This window comes from Arachis stenosperma, chromosome 10 (genome assembly GCF_014773155.1).
Source record: "Arachis stenosperma cultivar V10309 chromosome 10, arast.V10309.gnm1.PFL2, whole genome shotgun sequence".
In the NCBI taxonomy this organism is placed as follows: Eukaryota; Viridiplantae; Streptophyta; class Magnoliopsida; order Fabales; family Fabaceae; genus Arachis; species Arachis stenosperma.
The window spans coordinates 33,848,002-33,867,216 of NC_080386.1; the positions used below are offsets into that span (position 1 = coordinate 33,848,002).

The 19,215-nt window shown below is 34.8% G+C and overlaps 1 protein-coding gene across 1 annotated transcript; it reads left to right on the plus strand.

Moving 5' to 3' along the window:
• Positions 1 to 775: 775 nt before the first annotated feature.
• Positions 776 to 15,630, plus strand: LOC130956967 (protein FAR1-RELATED SEQUENCE 5-like). Its single transcript, XM_057883887.1, has 2 exons — positions 776 to 840; positions 14,592 to 15,630. Exons 1-2 carry the CDS (start codon positions 776 to 778, stop codon positions 15,628 to 15,630), a joined length of 1,104 nt encoding a protein of 367 aa, XP_057739870.1.
• Positions 15,631 to 19,215: the final 3,585 nt, after the last annotated feature.

Sequence of the window (19,215 nt, forward strand, 5' to 3'; positions counted from 1 at the left end):
AGGAAAGAATTGGATGTTGCTTTAGGTGAAAGCAATTTGGAGGGATTTGCTTGAGTGATATCAAATCGGGCTTGGGTTGGTTCTTTTCAAGTTCAGCCCGTTTGCTTTCTATTCATCTCCTTTGGGCTTCTATTGTTTTTATGGCCCACTAGAATAGATTCATCTTGATTTGTATTTGGATGTTGCAACAATAAGTTTTAGCCTGCAACACTTAATCACAAATAATTAACATTAATTAGATAATTTTCTAATAAAATAATATTTGTCATCATTAATTAATTTAGTTAATTTCTTAACTCAACAAAGAGCATTGTGCGTATGCACAACCCTATGCGTACGCATACTTCCCCCAATTTTTGTCATCTGTGCGTACGCACCACCATGTGGTACGTACACTCGCTATTACCCTTCCTGCCAGGAGCGCCGCACACCCTTGTGTGTTCGCATCCCCTGCGTTTTCTCCTTTTGTGCATACGCACAGACCTATGTGCGTACGCACAGGCGTCGAACTGGGCAGCAATTTGAAAGAAACCCAGTTGCACCAGAACTCTTCCCCAACCCCTTTTCTTCTTTGTTCTGATGCCACATCCCTTTCCCACCCATCCTTCCGGCGACCCAATCGCCGCCGGTGCCGCCAATGCCGCCTGCCCTGTCCTTCTTTTCCTCCATTCTTCTTTCTTTTCTCTCTCTTCTGTCACCAGTGAGCTTGCCTTGTTCTTCTTCCCTAGGCTACCGGTGTTTTCTCTGGCGAAGCTCAACCGCCGTGAGCTCTACAATGGCCACCACTAGTGCCACTGTTATATCTTCTTCTCCCTTATTCTTCAACCCTTCAATTTTCAGGTTTTAATCTTCTTTGTTTTGTTTATTTGCTTACTTAATTTTCATTTTCTTTATTTAATTTTGGTAATCTAGGGTAGCTTTGGATGATTTCATTAGTTGTTATTGAACTGCAAGTGTTTTACTCTCTGATTTATAGGTTGTTGATGTTTGAATTTTGGCTTTAGATTGTTGAATTTGTGCACTGCATACCATGTGTTTGATATAATGCCTGAATGAACTTTTAGTTTAATACATGTGTTGTAGCTACAATATATGTTGGACTATATCCTTGTTTGGCATTCTTAGCAAGAGTTGTGCACTTTTACATGATTATGATGCTATATTAGATTGAAATTTCAATAATTTACTTGTTTATTACTTTGATTTAATAGCACCAAATTGATGTGAAAATTGACATTTGATTTCTTGTTTGGTGAAATTGTTAACAAGTACATATTGAATTTAGTGAATTGAATTGAATTGCTTGTTCATGATGATTTTTAAATCAATATAATCATATAACAAGGTATTTGTTTCTTGTTAATGCTTTGCATTTGTTTGAGTTAACTTGACTTGATTCTTATCAAGTTTGTCACTTTTTGCAATAAGCACCTTGTCTATGTGATTATTTTATTTTTTTAGGATGAATAAGTAGATTTTTTTTCATTATTGAATTGGTTATTGTGTGTTGTGCTAACTTTTATTAATCTTGCGCTTTCACTTGCACAATTTCAATGCCCAATATTTCCTAAATTCAATTCACTCTTGTTGTAATTGCCTAAGCTTGCTTGTCTTTAATTGATGCTCATCCATTGCTCGCATCTTTGTCCATTTAATTGAGGAACTTATGCTTACTTTTTAATTGTATGGTTGCCGTTTCAACCGGCCATTGTGTGTGTTCTAACCACACGCGTAATTGGAATATGTACACGGCTTATCTTTATCATACCACACCACTGTGCAAACGCCCTCAATTAAATGCTTGTTTGTTTTCTATTGGCTCCAATATATTGTATTTGCTTTATCCTTTGTTTTTTTGTGCCACTTGCCTTATGATTATTAATTATACTCTATTCATTCTTTTTGAGGATGAGCCGTAAAGGCAAGGAGCCGGTAGAGGAGGAGGACGCCGAGGATGGAGATGCCGAGCCCGCATTGAACTCGGCAATTTTTTCAGCAACCCGACCCCTGCATCCGCCAGCTGATGGTGAAGTGCTTTAGAGCCATTCTCCCCGGATTATGTTCATGCATGGAGGATGGTGCAACACTTAAGTATGGGGGAGGATTCGTGACTTTTGGGACGTAAAATTTTTTTTTTCGAACACTTTGCACTATATTTTTATTTTCTTTTATCTTGTTTCTTGTAGATATTTAGAGTACTTTTGACTATTGCATTGCACTTTCTATTGGTATACATATCTTAGCTTATTTATAGTTTTATTTCGAGCTATTATATTTTGTATTTTTAGTTGGTATATATGCTATAGATAGAAGTTGTGATTGGATGTTATGAATAGTATAGTGCCTAGTTCAATTTTGTCCTAATTGTTCATGATGATTTTTGGATAGTGGAAATTAGGAAAAGAACTAGGAATTTTTGAAATTGCATCCATCACAACATACATACATACATAAGAAATAATTTCGGTGAAAAAAAAATTTCCAAAAAATCTCTTTTAAGGCATTCTATTGATTTAATTCGGAGAATTATTTTCTAAGCTTGCTTGAATAGTTTTTTGTGGAAAATAGAAGAGAGATAGAACAAACAACCTTGTGAGTTGTTAAGCTTTTAATGTGTGGTTGCATATTTTAACCATTATTTTATTCTTTTATGTTATGCTCCTTCTATGATTGTGATATTAGATTTGCTTGATTCTTTATTTCTGTTGTTTGGTGTTTTGAATGTATTTAGCATGATTGAGGCCATTATTTCAATTAAAGCTTATTTACCCATATAGCCAAACCCTTATATCTACTTTTGTGAGCCAATTTTGAGCTTTTTAATCCTTTTTTGTTCTAATTGTTACCACATCACTAACCTTAAGCAAAAAATCATGAATTACCATGAATTGCATCTTTGATAGGTTTAGGTTGATGTGTGTGTGTCATTTAAGTGTGGGAGAATTTTAAAAAATATTGGTAGTGAACGAAAAAAAAAAAAGATTATTTTTGGGTATGCATTGAAAATTTTTTTGGAAAATGGGTGCACATTCATGTGTCAACTTGCTTTAACCATATGCATTTGTCATAAAAAAAGAAAAAAATAAATAGAAAAAATACCAATAAAAAGGGGATAAAGATTTTCCCAAAGAAATAATTATGAATAAGGAATGCATATGTGGATTTGGATAAAAAAAATGCATGAATGTGTATAAAAAGAGAGGAATTGGAAGTTAGGTTGCATATTTTTGTGATTTGGTTGATATATAGGTTGAGTGAGATACTTGAGCTAATCAAAGATGCAATTCCGTAATCCACTTGACTATATTAATCTATCCTACCTTCACCCTAACCCTATTTCAACCTTAAGAAGTCCTCATGATATTTTCATACATACATAAGATAATTGTTGATTGTTAGATGAATAGCAAATCCTAGAAAGAATGAGTAGAGGAGACTTGAGTGATTAAACCCTAAACACTGAGTGATTAGAGTGTATATACATCCAGTGAGGGTTCGATTGCTCAATTCTATGTTTCCACATCTCTTATCATGTATTCTTGCAATTTGCTTCATTTTGAGACTTGAGTCAATTCATTGGATTTTGATCACATTGAACAATTTCTTTGTTTAGCCCTATTTGTCTATATTCTTACTTGGTTATTTAATTGTTTGTTTTCACCAAATCAATAGGACACTATATTATAGATAAAAATAGATAGCATTTAGTATGCTTGCATGCATATAGACAGTTGCATTTAATAAGTTGTTCACACTTTGATCATTCTCCTTGTTTGTGTATAGCATGAGGACATGCTATTATTTAAGTATGGGAGAATTGATGAGTCCATATTTGATGATAATTTTTTGTTCGAATTGGACGAATTTCATCACATAAACTCGCACTTAATCGCCAAAATAGCATACGTTTGTGATTTCTCTCTAAATTGGACCTAAATATAAAAACATGCATTTTTGCACTTAAATTGATCATTTTAATTTCACTTTTATTCCATTGGATACCGTGATATGTTTTGTGAGTGATTTCAGGTCCAATAGAAAAGAATGGCTAGGCAAAAATGGAAGGAAGCATGGAAGAAAGGAGTGATAAACCCTAATTTGTGGTTTATCTTGTGCTTATTTGGGGGATTCTATCACCTTTTCTCACATTTATTCAATGAAATAGCATGGTTTTATAATTCTCCTTGAATTTGTACTTAAGTGTAAAAACATGCTTTTTAGGCCTTAAAATTGGTCATTTTTATTCACCTTTGATTCCACTAGATGCCTTGATGTGTTTGTTGATGAATTCAGGTTGAAAAGGCTAGGAATGAATCAAAAGAGTGAAGAGAAAAGCACGCAAAGTGGAGAACTCATGGAAAATCAAGGATTTGGAGTGCATACATCGATGCGCACGCGTAGAGATGAAGTCGCATGGTGACGCGTACATGTAGATAGTAAAATGCCAAGCGACGCGTACACGTGTACGCGTCACTTCTTGCACGTGACCTCATTAAAGTGAAAATGTTGGGGGCAATTTCTGAGCTGCCCAGGCCCAAATCCAGCTCATTCCTAAGGTTATTTCATGCAGAATTCAAGCTTGGGCAAAGGGACGGGGGGAGCACTTAGTTTTAGGATAGCATCATGTAGGTTAGTTTCTAGAGAGAGATGCTCCATTTTCTCTCCAGAATTAGGGTTCTTAATCTTGTTTACATCCTAGATCTAGGCTTGATTTCTTGTTTTCATCTTATTTCCTTTACAATTTCTTTCTTCTACACTTTCATTCTCTAGGTTTGTAATGTTAATTTTCCTTTTTATGCATCTTTTATGTTGATGAACTATTATTGGATTTGAGTTTCCTTTAATGCAATTTTATGTTTGATGTTCTTTTATTGTTAATTGAGTTGTTGTTATTGTTTCCTTGCAATTGGTAGTTGTTAGATTTTATCTTTCCTTGCAATTTATTATGCTTTCCTTTTATGTCTTCCAAGTGTTTGACAAAATGCTTGGTTGGATGTTAGAGTAGATCTTTGAGCATTCTTGGCTTGGAAAGAGGTCTTGGCTTGGAAAGAGGAATTAGGTGATCTTGAGTCATTAAAATCCAACCTATGTTGGTGATCTAGGGTTGTTAGCTAATATTGTTTCCATTGACACTAATCTCTTGCTAATTCAATTAGTAAGTTGATTAGGACTTTTGAATTGAGATTAGCTAGTCTTGTTTGACTTTCTCCCTATGCGAAGATAACATTGTACCTTCTTCCATTGTTGGGGATGACGAAATAAGATAAATTCTTGTTAATTATTGTTATTAGTGACTAGGATAGAAAGCCTATATTCTCAATTCTTGCCATGAATGTCTCTCTTTATTAATCACTTTCTTTAATTGTTTTCTTTACTTTCCTTGTCATTTATTTTCTTGACCTTTTTATCAATGAAACCCCTTTGTTCCTTCATAGCCAATAATTGACCACTTCATTGCAATTCCTTGTGAGACGACCTGAGGTTTAAATACTTCGGTTAATTTTTATTGGGGTTTGTACTTGTGACAACCAAAACAATTTAAATTTGATTTGAGCATTACTTGTCAGTTGGGAACTATACTTGCAATGAAGTTACTTCCTCTAACCGAGAAGAAATTCTTAGCCGACGGTTATGCTCTTTCAAGGAGATTTCATGAAGAAAACAAAGGAGAAGCACACAGTCAATTGTGCGTACACATAAGTGAAGAATCAGCAAGTGTGTGTACGCATACACCTGTGCGCACGCACAAGTCCCAACACGTGACTTCATTAATGAAGCACGTGCCTTGCAATTTTAGGGGCCTTTTGGCCCAATTTTTGGTGTTTCTGAAGATGATTGGGTGCTATATCAAGGGAACTTCATTCCATATCAAGAGAGAGTTCACTTTTACATTTTTTTTTACACATTATTAGGAGTAGGAGTACTGTAGTTTAGGAAATGCTTTCTTAGGGTTTTAATTAGGTTTCATTGTAGACTTTTATAATTTCAAGTTTTGATCTTGGATTTTATTCATCTCTTTTGTAAGTACTCTTTAATTTCTCTTTAATTACATCACACTTACTCTTGTTTTCTTATGGTTCAAGTTATTTTGTTAATATATACAATTTTAATTTCTTGAATCTTTTGTTTATGAATTTGGTCTTTTATGATTTATATATGCTTGATTTAGTTTCTATTGTTGATATTGTGAATAGTTTGGTTATATTTTTCATTTTCCTTTGCAATTTATCATGCTTTGTTTTTATTCCCACAAGGTGTTTGTGCAAATGCCAACTATAGATTTTGAGTAGATTTTCACACCTTGGCTTAGGAAATGAGTTCCTAGGATACTAGAGTCATAATACCCGATATTTAGTGGTAATTCTTGGATTGTTAGTTGGCTCTTGTTTCTATTGATGCTAGCTTTTTACTAAGTTAATTAGTAAGTTAGCTAGGACTTACGGATTAAAGTCAATTATACTTGCTTGACTTACTTCTCGATATTAGGGGTTGACGAAGTGAGATTAACTCATCATAATTGCCATAGTTGTGGTTATGACGATGATAGAATTCCTTAATTCTCATTCCCAAGTCAAGGCTCTTTTATACAATTATCGCATTTTCACTAGTTTTGACATTATCTTCTTTTAAATTGCATTAATTCCCTTTTTGATCTCTTGCTAGTTGTTTTATTCTTTAATTCTTTTAATTTTTCCGCTTCATACATCAAGAACCCCGTATTTCACAACCAAGATTGTGACATTTTTTATTTAAACTTTGATTGAGAGGATCAATTGTCAGTTTGGACTATGCTATCAATGGAATTATTTTGTTAAATTCCGAATCAACATAAATCCCTCTCGTCACGTCGCGTGTTAAAGTTTGCGTATGCAAGGGTCAAAATTCTGATAGTTTGCGTATGCGTGAAGTGCCCGTTTACGCGAGATACCCAACCCAGATAGCATGCTCGCGTCACATGCACTGTGTCCCATACGTAAACCTCACTAGACTTAGAAAATTTTCAATTCTACAGAATTTCAGTTTTAAACACCAAACTTTAAATGTTCATAACTTCCTCTACAAAAATCCATTTTCCTCAAACTTTATATCAATTTAAAGCTCTTAAAACAACCTTTAATTTAAAACAAAATTCATCAAATTTAAAGATTTAAGGCTCAAGTTATGATCCATCAAAGTTTGCTAAAAATCAAGTTTTACAAAATCAGCAAAGTTCTCTAAATCTCAAAACTTCAAAACTAAACAAATTCGTAAACATTCAAAACCACACCAAAAACTCACCATTCATGCGCACCATCACAACCATATGTTTTTCCACTTACCAATTAACTTCCTCATCATTTTAAATATATTTCATTCAACTTTCCAAACATAATTCAACAAAACTCCCGAAGTTCTCAATCAAGATTCCAACCTTTACAATTTTACACAATTTGACTTTTCATGAACACAATTCATCATATTTCATTATAATTCACATAGTTATCATTATTCACCCGAACATCAATAGTTATCGTCATAATTCATCCAAAATCATCACAAACATCAATAATCATAATCCACTATCAACAATTCAAACCTATCCTATGGTCCATGATGAATCCATATTTGACGATGAATTTTGGATTGATTTGAGTGAATTTCATCATATAAACCCATATTTAATAATCTAAATAGCATGCTTTTATGTTTTCTCTCTAAATTGTGTTTAATTGTGAAAACATGCTGTTTTACGCTTAATTTAATCAATTTTATTCCACTTTCACTCCATTCGATGCCTTGATGGTTTCGATGAGTGATTTCAGGTGTAATAGGTTGGAATGACTTGATAAGAGTGAAAGAAAAGCATAGAATTGGGAGAAAATATTAATAAAACAAAGGAGAAAAATATTTCAGAGTGTGCCCACGCACACCATCCGTGCCTACGCACAAGGGTCAAAATCAGCACCTGTGCCCACGCACATAATGGAAATCAGCAAGTGTGCCCATGCACAACTTCTATGCGTACACACAGAAGAAAAATCAGCATGTGTGCGTATACACATGCCTATGCATACGCAGAGGTACCAACGCGTGACTTCATTAAAAAGTCACGTGGCTCTCAATTTGAGGGGCTTTTTGGCCCATTTCTGAAAGGCTGAAGCTGATTTTGGATGCTATATGAAGTGGGCAACAACACATATCAAAAGAGAGCTCACTTTTAGATTAGGAAAACACATAGTAGGAGTAGGAGTAGTGTAGTATACAAATTCTCTATTAGGCTTTTAATTAGGTTTTCAATGAAGCATTTTTAGTTCAATTTTGATCTTGGATTTTGCTATCTCATTGTAAGTATTTTTTAATTCCTTTTTTATTACAGTAGTTGTTCTACACTTTCTTATATTTTCATTTCTCTTGTCAATATGTACATAGTTTTGCAATTTTGAGTTTTGGTTAATGAATTTGATGTTTGATGGTTTTTATGTGTTTATTGGATTGTCATTGTTGATTTTATTCTTTTGTGGTTCATAGTTTTCATTATTTTTCTAATTTTGCCATGTTTATTGATTGTGCCCTCCATGTGTTTGATGAAATGCCAATTTTGATTATGGGGATAGATTTTCACCCCTTGACTTGGAAAAATGAGTATATAGATTACTAGAGTTATAATGTCTAATATTTAGTGATAATCCTTGGATTGTTAGTTGTTATTGTTTCCACTAATGCTAGTAACTTACTAAGGTAATTAGTAAGTTAGCTAGGATTTGTGGATTAATAACAATTATGCTCACTTGACTTACTCTTCGATGTTAAAGGTTGACTTAGTGAGATTAATTTATCATAATTATCGTAGTTGTGGTTATGACAAGGAAGGAGTTCCATAACTCATCCTAAGTCAAGGTTCCATTTATGTTTTGAACCACTTTTCCATCAATTTTGAGCTTTACTTGTTCATATTACATACATAGTTCTTTTATTCCTTCATTAGTTTATTAATTGCAATTTTAATTGTTCTTTTATTTCTTTATTGCTTGCTTCATTATTGAAAACCCCTTTGTTCTCACAACCAATTTTATGCACTTGTTGGCACTAGTTTCTAGGAAAGACGACACGAGGTTTAATTACTTTTGGTTAATTTGTATTAAAAATTTTAAACTCTGATTGATGAGATCTAATTGCCGGTTTGGACTATGCTACCGACTAAGTGATTCTTGTTTTGAGAAATTTCAAATCGGCGCGAATCACATCTCATCAGTCCACTAGCCTAAGTATCTAGAAATATTACATATTACATAGAGAAAATCGAAATTATACCTTGGCCGATTCCCAATATGCACCACATACTAAATTTGAGTCCAAATCAAGGCTCCAAGCATCAACCAATCCACCAATCAACTCCAACAAGCATCAACAATCAAATTTTTCAAGCTATACACATTGATTTACCACAAATCAATACTTAGGGCTCCTAAATACACAATTTCACAAGGGATAAGAGCAAGCTTATCTTACCACAAAACCAAGTTTACCTTACTTAGTGTACCTAAACACCCAAAATCACAAAAATCCACTCAAACCAAAATCCAAAATTTCGAAATTCTCAATAGCTAAAAACGGGGCAGTAATTTTCAAAAATCTTACCAAAAATCAAGTTTTAAAAAATCAGTAAGGTTCTCTAAATATCAATACTTCACTACCAAAACTAATTCATAAACATTCAAAACCACACCAAAACTCACCATTCATGCCCGCCACCACAACCATATGTTTTCCCACTTACCAAATTGGACAGAGATTTTCGAAAATTTTACCACTTTGGTTAGATGAAACTAACGGACTCGGCAAGAGTTTCGCGTGGTCGCAAACTATTCGCAAATCGGAGTACCGTAACTCAAGATACGATTAAATGAAATTAGATGTGAATAGTATTTTTGTAACCCTTGCTCTCTTCCTTGCTTCAGCTGCACACTTGTGTTTTTTTTATGGTCAGTGGATTGGACAACCCCCAATCTTAGGTGAGTTATGAGTTGAATGGGTCTCATTAATGAACTTATATATGTTGAGTTTGGGTCTAACTTGGGCCCGGTATAACCCGACCCGTTAGTGATTTTTTTTTCAATTTGGTCCAATTTTGACTTTTAGAATTAGCGTCCGATTTTTAACTTTAATTATTTTTTTAAGTTTTTCTATAATTTTTATCATTCTCACACAGTATCAGACAGACTTAAACTGGTACTATCGACTAATTTACCATTACACGTTTTTACACAATATTCTATAAAAAATTACATTTTTTCTCTTCAAAAAATTTATTAAATCTAAATATTATATTTAAATTTTTTAATTAATATTTTAAATTTTTAAACACATTTTAAAAAATTAAATTAATTAATTAAGCGGCTAATTAATTGCAATTCATACATTATGATTGTATCATGGATATAGTGTATTCGACTTTTGCATGAATTTTTAAACTGAGTGTATCCTAGATATAAGGTATTCGAATTGTGTTTTTTTATGATTTTGACTACTCTCTATCCGTGACGTGTAAAATTTATGCAAATGCGTAAAACATTATAAATTATATATTTAATTTATTTAAAATGATCCTTGTAAAAATTAAATAGAACATACATAAATAAAAAAATACATAAGATAATTAATTTTTAAAAGAATTATTACGTCTGTTATCTTTTTAATAATAAAAATTATTCTAACTTTTTTTATATTTTTATTTTTTATTTTTAGTCAAACATATATTATTACTTATTAATCTCATTATTTTTATTTTTGTTCATATTTAGTTTATGTTTATATTTATTTTTTAAAAATAAAAATAAAACATATAAAGAGACTATATAATTTAAGTTATAGTTCATTAGTTATGTTTATATTTATTTATTGTTGCTCAATATTCTATTTTATATAATATAATCGTTCTAACAACCGTGCGATAAAATTAAGTACGTATATTGTGTGCGATAAGTATCTCAATTTCTATAATATTGTATATGTCAAATTATTATTATAATACGTTATGATTGCTTTAGCTTTATTCTTAAGTCATGAATAACCATTATAGTATAAATGATTGTTAATACTGTTTAAAAATTTAATTGCTCTTATAAAATTTATTAAAATTTGTATAATTTATTGATATAAAATTATATACAGAGAAACAAACAGAAAAATAGATAAATAACTACTAATGTATATAAGTAATGTCGGTGGTGGCTAAAGCAAAGTGATAGTTAAAATGATCAAGAATAATTCTCTAATAAGATTCTTACCGTTGACAATTTTAGAGAGTGAAAACCAACAACATTGATTGTTTTAAAGATGATGAATTTTTAATAAAGGCTGGATAAATATTTTGTGTATCTAAGGTAGCATTTGTTTTGAGGTACTGAGACAGAGACTGAGAGATTGAGACTCAGTATTATGTTTGTTGGTTTAGAGACTGGTACTAAAATTTGTATCTCTATCTCTAAAATTTTAGTATTTCAGTACCTTTAAAAAGTAGGGACACAGGGGACTAAAATTTTTAGAGATAGAGACTGAAACTTTAATAACATTTTATACCTTAAATACCCTCATTTTAATTAATTAATTCTAATTTTATCCTTTGTGCAAATTAAATTAGAGTTTTATTCTTGTTTCAATTTCTGTCTCTCATTTTGCACCAAATAAAATACTGAAATTTATTTCAATCTCTATCTCTTAGTCTCTATCTCTCAGTCTCAGTCTGTTCGTCTCTGTCTCTCCACCAAACGCTACCTAATAGAAATTAATCATGGCTATTGGAATGTTTAGGTCCCAAAGCATGATTAAACCGACTTTCAACTTCAATCTGATCCGGTAGAAATTACAAGATGACGCATTTCTTTTTTCTCTATGGCCGCCACTATATTATAAAGAAGCCTGCTTTTTGAACACATTTGCTTCTAGCGTCTTTTTTTAGGGAAGTTCTATGGTGTGGATGTGAAAAAAAATCCACACCTGTGGATATTATGTGGCAAGCTTCTTATGTGAACACGTTTTGGTTGGGCATAGTGACAAGTTTAGCTGATGGGACACTTGGTCAGGGAGAAACAGCGGGTTTGCAGTTGTACTGCACACTGCAGAAAAATTAATAAGTCTAATTAGATGTTAATTTTTTTTGGCATGTTGGGGCTATTGGGCAAGTTTTATTTTTTTCTGTGTATGTGGCCATGAGTGGGTTTTGGGTTTAGGTCACATTTTTTTATGCAAGTGTGCAGAATAAGTTTTCTTGTTGAGAAAAGTGCGACAAAGATAACATTAAAAAGGAAATGGGCTAAAAATATTTTTGGACTTGTCTGGGTTAACCGATTTTTTAATTTCCAAGAAATGTGGCTAAGCTTATGTAACTTCCGAAAGTCTTTCCGGGCCGGTGATCTGTGGAAGACCGTCCAATTATAAACCATTAAGAACAGTCGAACCGAACCGGCCTGTCAGACCGGATCTAAACCGAACGGTTCACAGAAGACGACATCGTTTCGTTACTTGAAAGGGGGAAAAGGGATTGCACGCGTTATCCCCCCTTCTCCAACTCTTTCCTGCAGAAAGTAGCTACTTCCCCTAGCCTCCGCCGCAGTAAGCTAACCCTAGCCTCCACCATCACTTGTCGCCATCAGTGGGAGTGGTACACCGCACCCCGCCGTTTGTCACACCCAAGGAATTCCACTGTGGTGCTCTCGTTCCTATCCCTGTCTCCTCCGCGTTCGCTGCTCGCCTGTCCGACCTGTGCTAGGCTGCTCGCGCTTCCATTCACCAGTGAGTGGTCTAGCTCTGCATGGTGGTTGCTGCCCGCCGTCCGTGCCTGTAGGTGTCGATTCTGCCTCCCAGTGTCACCAGAGTGTCGTCGCAATTACTGGGTTCTCGTGTTTCGGCTTTCTCGTCGCCGGCGGGAGAAGGAACTCGTGGAAAATCCTGATTGCTTGCCTCCCGAGGGGTGGTCACGGAGTCGCAGTCGCCTGTTGGTGAGTCTCTACACCATGCCTACCATGTTCCATATTGTTCAGATTTCCCTTCTCGTCCTATAGTTGTATGTTGCTGAAATTGTATTCAATAAATTTGGCATGTTGCTAATGTAAATGTTGCGATAAATCGGAACTTTACTAGGGTTTGTTAAATTTGTTGCTGTAGCTTGAATTTGTTGCTTCCCAATTAGAGAACCAGAACTTAATGCTCAGTCAGTGTTTGGTTGATTGGCGTTGCACACTGATTGTATTTGATTATGAATTCTAAATTCAGAACCATTAAAATTTAAATTTGCACTACGTATGTAACTGATTCACTGCTTGTTCATTATTTTTTGTTGTTGTTAATCATTGTGACGAGCCTGGTTAAAATTTGGTTGAAAAGTGTTGAATGTTTAATCATGTTTCGTTGTTCGTAACTTGTGTTCTTGTTAAATAATTTGCAATTCGTGATCTTTTGATTTATTATATGCTTCATGTGTTTAATTTCACACCGCTTCTAGGCCTTAAAATCAGTTTATGATAACTGCGATGCAATAATCTGCTTGGATAGGTGATGTAAGTTTTGAGTTCAAGAGGTTGAGTTTTCCTGTTCTTCTTATTAGTAAGACATCGATAGTAATTTTACTGCGTTCAGAACCTTTAAATTTTAAATTTGCACTGCCTATGTAACTGATTCACTGTTCATTCATTATTTTTTGTTGTTGTTAATCATTGTGACGAGCCTGGTTAAAATTGAGTTGAAAAGTGTTGAATGTTTAATCATGTTTTGTTGTTCGTAACTTGTGTTCTTGTTAAATAATTTGCAATTCGTGATCTTCTGATTTATTATACGCTTTATGTGTTTAATTTCACACTGCTTCTAGGCCTTGAAATCAGTTTATGATAACTGCGATGCAATAATCTGCTTGGATAGGTGATGTAAGTTTTGAGTTCAAGAGGTTGAGTTTTTCTATTCTTGTTATTAGTAAGACATGGATAGTATTTTTACTCCGTCCATAACCTTTAAAATTTAAATGTGCACTGCCTAGCTATGTAACTTATTCACTGTTCGTTCATTACTTTTTGTTGTTGTTAATCATTGCGACGAGCCTAGTTAAAATTTGGTTGAAAAGTGTTGAATGTTTGATCATGTTTCGTTGTTCGTAACTTGTGTTGTTGTTAAATAATTTGCAATTCATGATCTTTTGATTTATTATACGCTTCATGTGTTTAATTTCACACTGCTTCTAGGCCTTGAAAGCAGTTTATAATAACTTCGATGCAATTATCTGGTTGGATAGGTGATGTAATTATTGAGTTCAAGAGGTTGAGTTTTTCTCTTCTTGTTATTAGTAAGACATGGATAGTATTTTGACTACGTTAGCACATTTATTTCTGAGTTTGCTGTGGGCTTCGGTGCTGTGTGGCAACTAGCACTGGTCACTTTTGTTGGAGTTCATTTGATTGCTGTCATTGGAGTGTATCATTGCATGTATTTAAGATAACAAAATGGTATATTGTAGTGGGTTCATAGACCTCAGAAGCTAACGTTTTATTTGGGGGACACGAGATTTATGTGGTTGGTTTTGTGCAATATTGTTGGATTTTTTTTCATTTGAGCTTAATTTGCAGGCCTGCTTTAAGAATTTGGCACTGCGTTGTGAATATTTTGATGGACGTTCCCCAAGCTGTTGACATTAATGCAATGTGTGACGAGGGGGCATGTGTGATGGGCGCAGTCGATTTTGGAGATGTAGCCGATATAACGAAAAATGATATTTTAAGGAAGGTGTTTCGTAGCGAAGGTGATGCATACGTGTTTTATAAGAGATTAGGAAAATTCTACAGGTTTGGTATTAGAAGGGGAGATATGTTCAAGGATGAGAAGGGTAATTTGGTTCAGAGAAGATTTTTTTGCAATAGAGAGGGACAGAGAGATAAGAAACATTATAACAGGATCGACAGGAAGAGGTCTCACAAGCCAGAGACAATGACGAATTGTGAAGCAAGAATCTGTATATATTTAGATAAGGAAAGCTCATTGTGGAAGGTCAAGAAAATCATTTTGAACCACAACCACGACATGACTCATCCTGGAATGGTTCATCTAATTACAGGTTTTCGTTCGGTGACGGATGCTGCGAAAGCCCAATTAGATGGGTTTCAAGGTTGTGGCATCTCCACGGCAAAGATAATGCGGTACATGGCTGGAGTATCTGAAGGGTATTCATTGGTAGGTTTTTTGAAGAAAGATGCTTACAACTACGTGGATAAGAGGCGTCATGCAAAGATAGTTGACGGAGACGCGAACGCAGCTATAGTGTACTTGGAGGATAAAGTCGATGCAGACCCGACTTCGATGGCAAGGTATAAAGTGACAGACGACGAGATGCTAGCGAATTTACTTTGGGCCGACGGTGGCAACAGGAAAGATTACCAATACTTTGGAGACGTACTTGCATTTGACTCAACCTACAAGAAGAACAAATACAAGAGGCCACTGGTGATTTTCTCAAGATGTAATAACCACAAGCAAACATGTATTTTTGGGTTTGGTTTGGTGTTAGATGAGAGCATTGCATCATATACGTGGCTGTTGGAGAATTTCTTGGAGGTGATGTGCAGCAAGCAGCCGTTTGTTGTTGTCACAGACAGTGATGACTCAATTTGAGAAGCCGTACAAATAATTTTTCCAAATGCCACGCATAGGTTATGTGCTTGGCACTTTAAGAAGAATGTCACGTCAAACGTGAAGGATGACAATTTACGTTGGCTTTTTAATCGATGGATTTATTCTGAAATGAGGGTTGAGGACTTTGAGGCAGAGTGGGCTTAGGCCGCAGCCGATTATGGCTTGCAGGATGCACTATGGTGGAACCAAGTTTACGGGAAAAGGAGATGTGGGCAAACACTTTCCTGTGTGAGAAATTCTGTGCCGGGTATCGGACAACATCCCGGTGCGAAGGGATAAATTCAGTGTGCAAGAATTTCCTTGAATCAAAACATAGTATGTTGGAGCTTGTTTAGAATCTAGAACTTCTTATGCGAGAGTATAGGAACAATGAATTGCTGGCACAGTTCAGGTCTATTTATAGCGAACCGGTGCTGACAACCTCGCTGGAAACCCTTGAGCGTCATGCAGCTTCTGTTTACACAAGAGCGGTATTTGTAGATGCTAAACGGGAGATTCAGAGTGTTCTTCAGTTAATTTTATTGGGGTGAGGAGGTTGTTGACCATGAAGGTGTACACAGTTGAGGAGTACAGTCATCCAAGCTGTCACATTATAGTTTTATGTGATAAGAACATGGGTAAATTAGAATGTGGTTGTAATTTTTGGAGAATTCAGGGGTTTCCATGCAAACATATATTTTTTGTGATGAAGCATGAACACTTGTTGACAATACCTAGTAGTCTAGTGTTGAAGCGTTGGACCAAAGAAGCAAAATCATTAGACGCATACGCCGAGAAAACAGATGACGAGGGTGATAGAGGGTTTTTACTTCGCCATGGAGCACTTCGTTCGGCGTCCCGATGGTTGTTCTTTTTAGGGGCCCAGCAGGTTGGGTTATTTGCTGTTGTTTTGGAGGGGATTCGCCAACTATGTGCAACCTTGGAATCAGAGTTGGCCAAATGTGTCCATCCTACGAACTCTAAGGCACGTGGTGAAATTCGAGATCCTGTTGTTGTGCGAACAAAGGGAGCACCAATGGGTCATCAGAGGAAGGCGTCCAAGAGACAGTGTGCCAACTGTAACAAGCCGGGGCATACTAAGAGGACTTGCACAGACGGAAGGCCTCGTCGGGAAAAAAAAGCCTGAGTGGATACATTCAATTCGGCTAAGGACGAGGGACAAAGTGAGGAGGTAATTTAGAATTTTATATAAATTTATTTGTTCGTAACGCGTGAAGGTTTTTATTTGCTTAGATACTAGCCAACAAGGGCATCTAAATTAAGGTTTTTGATGTGAAGAACCTTTTACTGATATGTGAATTGGTAACAATTGTGAGTTATTTAGCTGGCTGAACTGGACGCGACCGGATCCAATGATTAAACTATCGGGGTAGAAGATGTGTTCGAAGGTGGGTCTCTTCAAATGCCGCAGGTAGAACTGATTAAGACGGTTGTATTTTGCAAATACCGTGGGCAATAGTCATTCGGAACTAGCGACGGTATTGGTCCAAATCAACAGGTTTGTAACTGCACGCATAAATAATTAGTTTGTTAGGGTAATAGGGTGTGCCATGTTGAACACGAGTTTGGTAAATGACACTGTTTCAGGTTCAGGAACTACTCCACAACTTCTCTAAACTAGTGTAGATGAGTGGAACATTCGTTCGAGTGTTCCATCCAACCGTATGGTGGTTAGTATGGGATACTTTTGTGTGATAGGGTTTGTTGCAACCATCCGTAGCCCTTTAATGTTGCTTTTATGTTAAACTAATCCATATATACTGGCATGGGGACCGATATGTTTGACCTTATCTTGTTTCTCCTGTTGAGTTGTTTGTCGTTGCATGAAAAGGATTCATAATTCGGCAGAAGTTTGGGTGTAATACTGTTAATTACTGTAGCCAGAAGCAATGTTGCATTTTCAGTCGTATTTGTATGTTCAACTTTTTCATATGTTTTATTAAAGAATTTACATAAGGTGATACTGTTAATACAACATGGGTGCTCAAATAAGCTATTGTGTAGGGAGAAAAACGCAAAACTGGATGAATGACTGATATTAGGTGCTTTCTTGGGTTGAGAAAGTTTGGTTGCAAGGGGCTAAGTAATGGTAACACAGTTATGTAGCAGATATAAGTGTGAAGAAGTATTCCAAGGTAAGTATTCCACATTGATGGGAGTTTGTTGTACCATGATCAAAAAATCCTATTAAATTGTTTGGTCCGTATGTAATAACAAGACGGTCACAACATATCAGCTTGGTCAGTTCCTACTATAGGTGATTCATTGTAAATTGAGTCATCGAAAATGATTTAATCTTTAGAATCTGCAATTACTTCCGATAAGAAGTTTTATTTAATTTAGTAATATCACGACCCATTTTTGTGAGTATTATTAGATATTGACTTAATATATATATACATATCTTAGTACATTATGTTTATTTCAAAATAAAATATAGTTTAATTTTTTTGTATTTTTTAGTAAAATTTTTTTATTAAAATTGATTTAGTAGAAACAATAAATAAATAAAGTCAGATAAGAATAATTAAATTTTCTATATTAGTTAATTAATTGAACATTAATTGAACATTTTGTTTTTTAATTTAAGTACAACTTAAATTGTTAGTGATTTTGTAAAAAATTATTTAAGATAAAAAATTTTATTAAATTTAAGAAGGTTGGGATAGCCTAAAAAATGAAGCCATATTTTCTCTTATTAATTGTGTACCCACATAAAACACTCAACCCACTGAATTCCTAAGGGACCAAAAGTCGGAGACAACAAAAGGGCCATGTCATATACGCCCATAACCCAATCAAAAAGGTTTACCAAAGGTGCCTCTTTATATCAACCAAACAGTCCATCATTGGAAACATGTTGGTTGGAACTAAAGGGGCATTTTACATCAAATACTCCTGTTATAATGTTTAATCATTCCAGCATCATATGATCTAAAAAAAACCCAAAAAACAAAAAATATCCCATAATTGGCCACCAAAAAAGGTACATCTTGGCCGAGTACATTTTATATGGTAAGGCTTGTAGTAGCATCCATCTGGTCAGTCATCTTCTTAATCTTTTTGGATGATTTTATACATATTTTGTCCCAATATTCTACAACTTTTCGGCCAATTTCAGCTCGATATGGATTGTGTCTCCCCAATACAATATCAACTGCTAACCTCATTCATGTATGTTCGTTAACAACCTACAAAACGGCAAACGTTACAACAAAAATAGTATTAGGAAACGGTGATTTTGCTATCCTATTAATGGCACATCAAGTGGTTTCTAGAGTTACCGGTAGGTCGTAGTTACTCCACAGATGGGATTGGATCATCCATTGAGCGACCCACACTCCGCAGTCGTTCCTGAAGTTAACAGCATTACGTAATAGGGTGCACCATAAATCAAACCAATAAGGAAAAATAATTGGTAGTATTATACCCATTCAAGAAAACAAATAGAGATCGAGCATTTTAATTTAATTAAAGAACGTACATAATAAGATGGTTAATATCGTTCTGCCTATTTCTTGACTTTTGATCAATTTAATTAACAACGCAATAAATTGTCTTAAA

Coding starts and splice junctions, on each gene's coding strand:
- LOC130956967 (XM_057883887.1), top strand. CDS start 776: ATGGCCACCACTAGTGCCACTGTTATATCTTCTTCTCCCTTATTCTTC. Junction 841..14,591: donor TTCAACCCTTCAATTTTCAG/GTTTTAATCTTC, acceptor CTTAATTTGCAG/GCCTGCTTTAAGAATTTGGC.